Below are 11774 nucleotides of genomic sequence, written 5' to 3' on the forward strand. Positions count from 1 at the left end.
CAGACCTGAAGTCCTCAAGTGACTCTATGGACAGGGCGTGGGGGTGGGGCGGTTTAGCTTTTGCATGGTAACAACATTTTGATTGGTGTTTCCCATAGAGATAACCACAGAGAGTAACAGTGAGGGGAACCTCTCTCCGGTCATGGAGGATGTTTACTATGGCAATGTAGCGCGGCACAGGACATGGTCCTCGCGGAGGTGCAGAGGCTCCAGGCCTCCTTATGGTACGTGTTAAAGCTCCGCTCTCCACCAAAAGCACAGGTTGAGCCAATCCACAGACTGGGGAGAGGAAAATAGGGAGTGGACAAAAAAAATGCCATGAAAGAGCCTGACTTGCAACGCATGATCCACTGGACAGCATCGAAATGGAGGCTTGTGTGGTGCCTCGTTGAAGCACACTAGCTGTAAGATGGTGTGCCCACTGTAGCAGACTGAATGCCCACTGCTCAGAGAATGCTGGGCCCTTGCACTGAGTTGTCTGTGACATTTCTCACCCTTTTGAATTGACCGGGCCCATGCTTTTACTCTTGCCATGCATGACTGGGGGGTAAAAGATAAGGGTGTCGCTTTGTACGTTAAGAGTGCCACTAGCTAGTCTATACATCAAAATCCGAGTGACTACCTCACACAGACCTGGTGCAATGAGCAAATGTAACATGCTGTTTGTGTTAGTATTAATACTATCATTTCATAGGTCACTTTGAGCATGTTTAGACTCTTAGCTTTGTGGGAACCTCAGTAGGTGTTTCAGAGATTAAAACATATTCAGTTCCATGTAGGACTACTAAGACCCAAGGTCCATCAAAAAATTGTTTCCCTCAGAATTATGACTATGCATGAATAAAATAGTTCAGGTTGTCTGTGTGCTGTGACCTGTCTGTCTGTTCTGTCTCTGCGTATGTTTGGCCTGCTCTTTTTATACTTAACTCACGCAAATGATCAGGTCCCACAAGCGCTTTTAACACTCATTTTCACTCATTTCAGTACAAAATGTGTATCGGTTACTTCACTCAAAGATATAATAATAAATGGATTGACAGTCACACAGGTATGATGACAAACTTGTTTCATTACAGCTGAAGCTTCAATCCATTGGTTGGTATTGCATGCTCACTCGGATTGCCCAATGCAACCGTTCTTTCTATGCTTACTTTGGAAGATCTTGAGCAATGGGTATTACAGAACCTGCCTCAATGTGCAAGTCAGCCTTTTTCTGTCCTCGTTTCTTAGATGGTTACAGAGACCGCGGGCGACGTTCCCCTCCATACTATGATGAATCGGAGCCAGAGGACCCGTGTCGTATCTTTGTCGCACTTTTTGACTACGATCCCCTTTCCATGTCCCCCAACCCGGATGCTGCTGATGAGGAACTGCCTTTCAAAGAAGGGCAGATAATCAGGGTAAGAGGCAATCTTAGTTTTTAGACGTTCAGATGGATCATTTTTGTATCCCCCACTGATTTGCATATAACTAATACCTTTTCTTTCTTTCTTTCTTTCTTTCTTTCTTTCTTTCTTTCTGTCCCTCTCAGGTTTATGGAGATAAAGACACAGATGGGTTCTATCGGGGTGAGATTCGTGGCAGGTCAGGACTTATCCCCTGTAACATGGTGTCAGAGATCAGAGCAGAAGATGAGGAGACCATGGACCAGCTCATAAAGCAAGGCTTCCTCCCTCTAAATACACCAGTGGATAGAATAGGTAGCTCGTTACCTCCAGCCTTCTCCAGATCCCACCCCAAACTCTTTGAAAATAAGGATATAGAGATTAGTGTTTATTTCTTGTTCTCTACAGAACAGAGTAGGAGAGGTGGTCGCCAGCATTCTGTTCACACCAGAAGAATGGTCGCTCTCTATGACTATGATCCCAGAGAAAGCTCTCCAAATGTGGATGTTGAGGTACTTCACTACACACCCACATCAACACACATGCACACACACCTGCATACATTTTCTAAGCTTGCTGAGCTGTCCCATCAGAGGTGGCTGAGTTTTCCGATGTTTTCTGGTACAGGCAGAGCTAACGTTCTGTGCCGGTGACATCATCACTGTGTTCGGCGAGATCGATGAGGACGGATTCTATTACGTAAGTAGTTTTCATGTGCTGACGATTCACGTTGTTCGGTCACCGCAGCTCTGTAACTAGACACACTTGAAGGCAGACATCGAACTGATACTTTGGGCCCAAAGCTATTAGGTTTACTCTTGTCCGTATTTTTTTTAGAATCTCTTTTAAACAATTTCATTTTTCCTCAGTTGAATGCATTTCTGTCGGACACAAACAGTTGTTACGGCAGAGGCAAATGTGTAGAACTTAAGCAGGAAACTGTCGTCCTCACGGGCTGCGTCTATATTTCCGTGCTCTATTATGTCTTTTCCGTACTGCAATCTCACAGGGAGAGATAAATGGCCACCGGGGATTGGTTCCCTCCAACTTTCTTGAAGAAGTGCCTGATGATGTGGAGGTATATCTCACAGAGACTCCGTCGCACTACGGCCAAGAAGAGCCGGCGCCACAGGCTGAGACCAAAAGGGTACATCGCCGTTCACAGCGCTAGGCCCTGTGTCCATCCATCCTTCGTTTGAGTTCCGTCTCGATTTCCTCACTCGCCGTCTCTGTGGTTTTTTTTGTTTGTTTGTTTGTTGGTTGGTTTGTTTGTTTTGGTTGGTTGGTTGGTTTTTTTTCGTGCTTGTTTGTTTGTGTGTGACCGTGGTGATTTCAAGCCAAACCTTTCTTGTGTTCAGAAAGGGAGAAGCAAAGCCCATGGTGAAAGCACAGCTCAGCATATAGAGACACACAGAGCAAACAGTAGGACTTGGTCTACAATGGGAAATATTCATAGAGCATCCCCAGAGGACACTGGGGAAACGCCTAATCCTAAACTTGCACATGGAAATGGATGGGATTAACGGAACCTTAATGTCTTTGCACTGAAACTCAAATATTTCATAAGCATACTCTATCTGTTAACATCTCAAGTGCTTTATGAATATATCCAAAGGGTCCTAAATTTGTGAATTGTCACCTATTTTAATGAACGATTGGAGAATAATGTAGCTTGCCAGTCATGACAGATGCATGCCTTTTTCAAAATAAACTTGATATCTTTTCTATAAACATACAGTACATTTGGCCTGATTGTTGTATTTCTTTGAGGAGGCTTTGTTTCTTTTTTTGTATATTGCCCACCCTTCAAAAAATCTATTTTTTAGATCTGCTGAATTTACTCATAATCTCCTACAGAAAACTAAAGCAACAAACACGCTGTAACACTAATATTTATGAAATAAATGCAAAATTGAAATGAATATGTTTTCTGATGATGTGTTAGTGGACATCTGTGCTCATTTGTGTATTGGTGCAGTTGTTGTTTTTTTTTGTTTTCGTTTTTGTTTTGTTTGGGTTTTTTTTCTCATGTTTATAGTGTGAGTGTTGTTGAAATGACGTCACTGCATTATGATTTCCTTTTCTCTCACCCGCTTGGCATAAAAACAGGGGGAGATGATACATTTCCCATCCTAGCAGGCTTTTTGCTTCAGCTAAGTAAGTCAACAGCTGGGGGATACCAATGGTCTTATGCAGAGCTCAGCTCTACCCATGTCCACTTCTTTGACATTTAGTGTTAATACCTCTGATAATAAATTCCTTCACAAAGTACTAATTGTACTAATCGCTAATTGGGGTCCACTGGACATGGTTCTCATGCGAAAAAACTGAGTATATACAGTATATAGTATATATAGTCTACACTCAATGCTATATTCTTTATCTTTATTTACTTGTTTGAATTATAATCCACTGTGTTTATCTTTATTAATTATTGTTTACTCATAGCACTAGGTAGTCATTTCATAACTTCTCTTGATCTCACCCACTGACTGTTTATTGTTGGCGACTAAGAAAATAGCAATTTCACGTCTACACGAGGGTGCCGAACATGCAGTAAATGGTCTCTTCAGTTACACAGAACATTTCTGCGAAATGCACTAGACAGTTCTGTGGTATCTCCCGTTTTCTGCCGGACTGTGGTACATTACTGTACAGTTGAAACTTCCATATGACAAGCCTCCCTCTAAGCTTTGAGTTACATTTATTTTTATACAGCTACATTTGCAGTAGATAGTTTTCACCTCACGCAGATGGTTTACATTTCTATGAGCAATTATCCTTTTTCAGTATCATAGAAACTTAGGACAACATCAATTATTCAGAGCTGTTTCACCAAAACCCTCCCTAATCCACCCTTTTTAAGTCTCTTTGTGTCTTTAAATTATGACAATTTGTACATTTTTCTTAATCACGATAAAAAAAATGAATTTCCCATTCACAAAGATAATCCATCATGGATTGAAAAAGGGGCTTTGTGACATCTGTGGTAGATGTTGATCTGCATGTATCCCTGTGAATTCTCATTCCCTCTTGTGTTATATATTTTGTGCTTATTCACAATGGAGTGAAATCTGTATCAATGTGCCCATTCAAACTAATTTGATAGGTGTTAAAAAATTGAGCTAAAGCTGTGTGTGTGTGTGTGTGTGTGTGTGTGTGTGTGTGTGTGTGTGTGTGTGTGCGCGCATGTGTGTGTGTGTGCATGTGTATGTGTGTGTGTATGTGTGTGCGTGAGTGTGTGCGTGTGCGTGCGTGTGTGCGTGTGTGTGTGTGTGTGTATGTGTGTGCGTGTGCGTGAGCGTGTGCGTGTGTGTGTCCGTGTGCGGGAGGGAGGTGTGAGCCAAGTTTTCTGTGTAATATCCTACGCTGTCCCTCCTTCCTATGGGTCTCTTATTAGGTACCTGTGGAAAACATGTCCCTGCCTGGAAGACCAGCATCTCCCATCGTGCGGCCCCAGCTCCCTGTGGGCCCCATAAGGCCCCTGAGTCCTTCCGGTGGCCCTCGAGACCTGGCATCCAAAAAGAAAAAAGGACTGCTCTCCAAAGGGAAGAAACTATTCAAGAAGTTTTCTGCAAAGTAAAGATCTTCAGAGGTTACGGTCCACATCCGCTAACGCCACCGACTTACTGCATACACAGTGCTAATCAAAGGGCAATGACTAACCTGTTTTCTGGTGAATTAGCTGAGTCAACACAGGAATGATGTACTCAGCATAATCAAATCACTTCGTTGTAGCATTCATGGTCATGCACAAGGACAAAGACAAATGGGCTTGCGCTTATGGTCAAAATTGCGATGACAACTAGCTGATTAAACAAATAGCTAATTAAACAATAACATATTTCCATGCTGTAAGCTTACCAAAGTCAGAAGGAAGAAACAGTGTATATGAAACTAGTCATTTCAAATACCTTCTTGAAATAAATAGCGGTGTATTACAGTCTTGGAGCGATAGGAAGCTCCATAACACGTGACGTGCTACAAGTCGATGGTACAAAACTTTACAAAACTACCTAAGTTATCTTAAAAGAGGTGAATAGTTAAAAAAAAAAAAAGGACAAAGAAAAGAATCAGAACTCAGTCGGAGAATGAGGAAAATCACACGCTGTAAGGCTCATTACATGTCGTTGTTTTCCTTCAAGCGTTGTATGCCCCTAAGTACGGTTCAGTGTATTCCAAAACGCAGGTTTGAATATTTTCAGTGCATTACTCGAACGTTCTCAGAACGAGTGCTGTCAGACAGAAGGCAAGGTACTATGATAAGAAAGACTCCAGTCAAAGTGGCCAAGTGGACAGAGAACATAACCTTATTCTACATTGCTGTGGCCTTCATTAGAAACTCAATGAGCGTAGTGTTTCACCTTTTCTTACACTTTTTTCTTACGTGACAATGTTCTCTCAACATCAGTCGTTGCCAAGAACCCTTCGTCATTATTTATAATATTATGTGGTTTGTAACAGTGTGACCAATTTGAGACACTAATGAAATGCCTAGTCGAATCTTGCCTCCTGTGTTTGCCTTCCAAATGCACAAAGGTGTGTGTTTTGTCTGCGAAATGCAGCAAAAATGGTGGTGTGCGTGTGTGTGTTTGTGTGATTGAGTGTGTGTGGGTGTAGCATGTATTGGTATCCTTCCGGGGACCAAAAGTCCCCAGTAAGACAGTATAATCTGACAAAAAGTGCCTGGTGGGGACCAAATGCTGGTCTCCACTGGGAGAGCGTTTTTCTGAACTATACTGTTGTTATTGATAAAACCAAACGTGTCAAAACACGTCTTTGGTTAAGGTTGGTTTTAGGGTTAGGGATACGCTCTAGTTTCAGGATTATGGGAGTCAATCGGAAGTCCCCACTAGGATATCAATACAGAAGACATGCGTGTGTGTGTGTGTGTGTGTGTGTGTGTGTGTGTGTGTGTGTGTGTGTGTGTGTGTGTGTGTGTGCTGTAAGCATTCGTGTTTGTACATCCCTCAAAGTAGAGAGGAAATTGTAGTTCCGAGTCATGTGATCAGTGCTGTGCTGAGAATGACACTGTGTATCCTGTATCATTGCCTGTTGGTGGGGGTAGTATTTTCCTCTCAAAAAAAAAAAAAGAAAAGAAAAAAAGAAGAACAGAGCATATAATATTTAATCAAAGATGTCTTGGTGTATCCTCTGAAAAAATCTGCACCATTACGTGTTTACATGTACACCTATCTGACCCAAACTTTCTTTGGGACAGATTTAAAAAAAGAAAAAGAAAAAAAAATTGGGGTAGAGGGGGGCTTTTACTCTGTTAAAACTGTAGAAAAAAAAAATCTCTGGCTAACAATGGCTGCAACCCAGCCTATGTGAGCTAAGTAACAGGGCACATTTATCTGAAAAAACAGTGAAACTTTTCATTAGAGAAAATTTCTCATAAACCAATAAATTAAGTCGTAAATCATCTGAACATTTCATCAACTGCAAATGTAAGGTTGCTAAGCAGTGTGTTTAGCACTGCACATTTGCTTTGGTTTGATCCAGGGTATCAGATACATGCATTTTCTTTTCTTTTCTTTTCTTTTCTTTTCTTTTCTTGCTTTTTATTTACTTTGAGTGTGTGTGTGTGTGTGTATGTGTGTGTATTTATTTGAGTGCGTGTGAGTGGGTGTTTGTGTGTGAAGTTGTTTTTTTGCATCAAACTTTAGAAATTCTTTTCTTGTTTTAAATATATTTTGTAAAGATGTTTGGACCTATCAGAAATATGTTTCTTTGAGATTTTTTTTTATACATATATATCTAAAGATGGTTAAAAATATTGTGAGGACCGCCAAAAAAAAAGGGAATGTACATTATGTCCAGATGCCTGTATAGCCTGATTTTGTTTTTTGGGGGGGGGGGCCAAAAATGGAAACCATACATATTTTTGTTGAACAATAGAGATGTCTCTATAAATTACACAAACCATGAGCATTCATCTGTGACTGGGAATAGCATCTCTACTGTTCACATCGCTCTTACTCGTTGGTATTTTTATTCATTTGTAGATAATTTATAAATGTTTATACTTGGTTTTCAAAGTAGAGTTTTAAATTTATTATTCAGTGGTGCAAGCATTATTCATGGTGTTTCCAACAAAAGATGTTGAAGTCTGCAATTCTGTGCTCGCTCTGTGGAATAAAGAAAAAAGAGAAATTGCTGGCCTATATTTATGGATATCATCTGCTGTGTGGCTGTGCATGTGTAAGAAAAAAAAAACAATTTTAAAGAGAATAAATTTGATATTTTTCAATTTTGCACTCCCATGTTTTGTGGTAAGTTGTCGGTAAACTGCCTGACCATTGCCACTGTATTGCGCTTGAACAAATATTGTGCTGTATATCCACAGGGGGGCAGTAGTGACCAGTGTGTTCCATCTTCACTGACTGACATTTGGTTAGTTTGAAGCCTGCACCAAAGCTTCAAGTCATTACACAGAGCAGAAGAGTTAAGTGTTTGAAAAAAAAAAAAAAATTACTGACAAAGGAGAGACAAATTAATGACTACTTAAGCTTGCTTATTTTTTTTTTCCTACACGTCTGTCTTATAAATGATTTCTCAGTTTTACCACAATCATTTTTTTTGTCAGTCATTTTTAAAGCATGGCATTATGTCTAACCTTAGCTCTACAGTATATTAGTCACTGCCCAGAGAGACAGCTGATGTCACTTACTGAGATCTGAATGCAGTGTTTTTTATTTATTAATTTATTTATTTTCTGACAGTAATGTGAATGTCTGGAATGCACTTATGACACTGCATTTAATGCTCTTCATACAGAATTACTTTCCCCAAACCCTGATCTATTTGTCATTCATCGTTATAATGACGATTCGAGGAAACATGACAACAGGATGTTGTTTCTATCTTATCTCTGGCACTGGGAACCTTCCCACTGCATACAATAACCAAGATCGCAATTAAATGATACCAAGAGCACTGACACGTATCAACTGAGTGAAATTCCCCCCGGAAATCCACACCTGAGCTGTATCCCTGATATTATCACCCCATTTTGTGAGGCGAGTCCATTTTGCTATCAATAACTTACTTATGGTATTTCAGGTATTTTAACTCATAGGGATCTTTAGTACAGACCTCAGCAGTAATATAGTGAGGAAGAAAAAAGTACATGCATTCGCAGGTCCAGTCCTTCTTCTGAGAGCACCTGCGCAGGAGAGCCATGCCGCTGCAGAGCTGAAGCTGCAGGGGCCACGGTGATACTGTAAGAGAGATGATTATGCCCATACATCACTGCACCCTCTCTCCTCTCTTCTCTCTCGGCCTCATGATCCTCGCAAGTCACAAGTGAGCTGTAATGGTCCCACGAGGCCCCGGGGCCAATGGATGTTTAAAATTCTCTCTGGCTTTGACCTCTCGATCAACGCCTCTTTTTAACTAGAGCCCCAAGCAGGGACATGAGGACCCATTCATCTTCCGCAGTCTTTCCCTTGAATATTTCAGAAGCTGTAAAACAGCCCTTTTCAGAGAACAGCGTTTTACTGACCCCTAAATGACAGAGGTGTGTTCAATATCTGCCGGCTTCAAAGGAGGTTCAGGGTCGAACACAACGGGACACATTTTTCATTGTATTCATGAGTTCACTTTTATCATCCATTTGTGTGTTGAACTCACAACCCTGTTATTTCAAGCAAGGAATGTCACTGAAATATTGGTCTCCCTGAACGAACCAGAGGATGTACAGATGTTAACATAGTGGCATCCACATCAATACCCTTACAAGAGAGCTGCAGGATTTGTTAGAGATTACCAGCATAGTTCTCAGTGTGTAAACCTGTAAAACACTGTATCCCATGTGCAGAATGATGGACTCTGATCTAAAGCCAAAGCACTTGTAATATTTTAATGATGTATTTCCATGCATGGCATAAAAATGCTTTAGGATTCAACTGGTTCAATAAAGGATCCTGATCATCATCAACCTGGATATTTGCACTTGTGGGCTTGTGGACTTAGAGTTGGAAGAACTTCAGATTCCTACTCGGTCGTACAAGACTGGACATACGAAATTTTTTGAGAACTTAAAAGTGCACCTCAGGACAAGAGGAATGAGAATAGATGGACAGTTTTTGCCATGGTTGGCAGATTACAGTGGAAAAACAAGTCAGGGACTGCAGGGAACAATAAGCTCACAGACAAAGGACAAATACGCCAAATGAGGCCATTAGGCACTGCTCCTCTTAAAGTGGCAGTGGTTAAAGACAAGTCTGTCACTCCAGCATTGGCTTGTACAGTCGTGCATGGCTTTTTACAACTACAGGTTGACCTCTGTAAGGCACAAAGGCATTGTCTCTTGAGATGCAGAGACCATTAAATTCAAAGGTCAGGACCTAAAGCCGTTTTTTATATACCTCACTCAAGGAGGGTTTTTTTCTTTCTTTTTTTTTTCTTTTTTTTCTTCCGAGCTAAGGTGTAGGTGGAACGACTTTGCAGGTTGGCTGTAACTTATCCGCCCATCCAGCAGAGAGTGGAGTGATATACATCGATGACACGCTTGGCGAGGTACATTCATTCATCACCTCCATGGTAATGCAGCTCACACTGAGCAAGAACCCAGCTCTGGCCAAACTCATCCATTCATCAACGTCAAGGTTTGCCGTGACTGAGCCAGCCACATCTCTCGTTTCCTCCTTCCTTCTTTAAACCGAGGAATTTCCAAAGGTCTCATTGGTCAGGTTCGCTGTATGTGTATTGCCTTCTAAATGCTTGCATTATTTTGCAGAAAAAGGTCAGATGGAAGAGGAACATAGCTACATCTTCAGATATAAGTGCAAACATCTGTACTTTCCATTCATTTTATTGGTTATTTGCAAATAGTACATGAGCATAACAATCCTAGCGTAATAATATTCCCTGCTATATATTGTTGCATAAATATTAGATATGCATGGATATCGTTCATCATTACGCAGGAAAAATCTAATAAATTGACCGTACATATGTCGTTAACGCATGGTTTGTTGATGATGACAGTTTTGGTTTTGATTTATATGTGATGGCTTGTTGAGTCATTTATATATTCTAAAACAGGTCTGAGGTTATGAAGATCGAGATACCTTAGAACTGCAATGGTTAATGCTGCATATCTGAATCCACAAGTGGGATTAGTGTCTCTCTGTGTTAATGTGGCATCCAATCATCACATGATCCCTGCACGAGCAGGACTCTTGTTTCAGGACTGATTAAACAGTCAAACCGACTCTTGTTTCAGGACTGATTAAACAGTCAAACCAACTGCAGAAGCTGTATACCCATACGTTCAGACCAAGCAGTGTATTCTTGATATATTTTGCTGCCTCACTGAGGAAAAACTGATAATCTTTGATATCTTATGGTATTACCTTTTCTAAACTGTCTGTTTCAGATGCTCTCTCTCTCTCTCTCTCTCTCTCTCTTTCTTTTCGTTTAGACTCAGATAAGATTTTGATATTTTCCAAAAAACAGTGGTTTGAAAATAGTGCCGTGAGAGCCTTAATAAACAGAGCCAAACAAATACTGAAAAGAAAAAAATCCCTTATTTGTCTCCAGCTGAGGACTACAATGTCAATACTACAGCATTAGGAGTCCAGTCAAGATCATAATCTCCAGTTGTGGATTTTACCTTGAATTTAATTTGCTCCCTTTGGTTGGTTTTTATTTATAAGCATTCTGATGATACTTGAGACACTTTCTTTTTTTTTTTTTTTTTTTTTACCCTCACGCACAGCAAGGGATCTTCCTTTCGTTTGCAAATGAAGCTTGCATAAGCCTTTACCTTGGCATTTGGGGCATCCGCATTTAAAACCAGCAAGCTTTTAAACAGCATGTAGAGTTGGCAACCACGCAAGATCTTCTTGTCTGATTTATTTTCCACATTAGTTGTTGACAAGATATGTGTCCTTGCAAAGGAATACGTAGCTCTCGTCAAACAGCAGGGCATCACAACATGTTTTGTTACACAGAGAACTGACAGGGAAGACCACAGAGACATGACGGCTGCTTTCCCATTTGTATTTTGGCATGTGTACGATAGAAGATATGTCATACAATGATTTCTTTCAGTATTTATGCCAACGTACATGGCATTTCAGTATGATAAAGACAATAAATCATGACAGTGAATTAAGAATCTACAGCATTAAAAGTCATTAAAAATCTACAGCAATGATTTTTTTTTCTCGAAGATTTGTTTTGCTTTGCTCAAAGGATTTAGGCTCTCTCTGTCTCTCTCTGTCTCTCTCTGTCTCTCTCTCTCTCTCTCTCTCTCTCTCTCTCTCTCCTGACCTCTCTATGGTCAGTAGGGGATGCTGATCAGCCACATCACTCTGCAGTTTTTGAATTCAGTTGGATTTCACCTCCATGTTCTCTGGGCAGTGCCACTGCAATTGC

At 40.7% G+C, this 11774-nt stretch overlaps 1 protein-coding gene across 1 annotated transcript in view; it reads left to right on the top strand.

The window, feature by feature from the left end:
- rimbp2a (RIMS binding protein 2a) overlaps window positions 1-2556 on the top strand; it is a 34339-nt gene extending 31783 nt beyond the window's left edge. Inside the window, exons 18-22 of the mRNA XM_030769138.1 lie at window positions 1231-1400; window positions 1532-1700; window positions 1794-1897; window positions 2013-2084; window positions 2395-2556. Of these exons, the coding sequence (XP_030624998.1) occupies window positions 1231-1400; window positions 1532-1700; window positions 1794-1897; window positions 2013-2084; window positions 2395-2556 (677 nt within the window). The remainder of the gene's footprint in view (window positions 1-1230; window positions 1401-1531; window positions 1701-1793; window positions 1898-2012; window positions 2085-2394) is intronic.
- Window positions 2557-11774: the final 9218 nt, after the last annotated feature.

This window comes from Chanos chanos, chromosome 3 (assembly GCF_902362185.1).
Source record: "Chanos chanos chromosome 3, fChaCha1.1, whole genome shotgun sequence".
Taxonomy (NCBI): domain Eukaryota; kingdom Metazoa; phylum Chordata; class Actinopteri; order Gonorynchiformes; family Chanidae; genus Chanos; species Chanos chanos.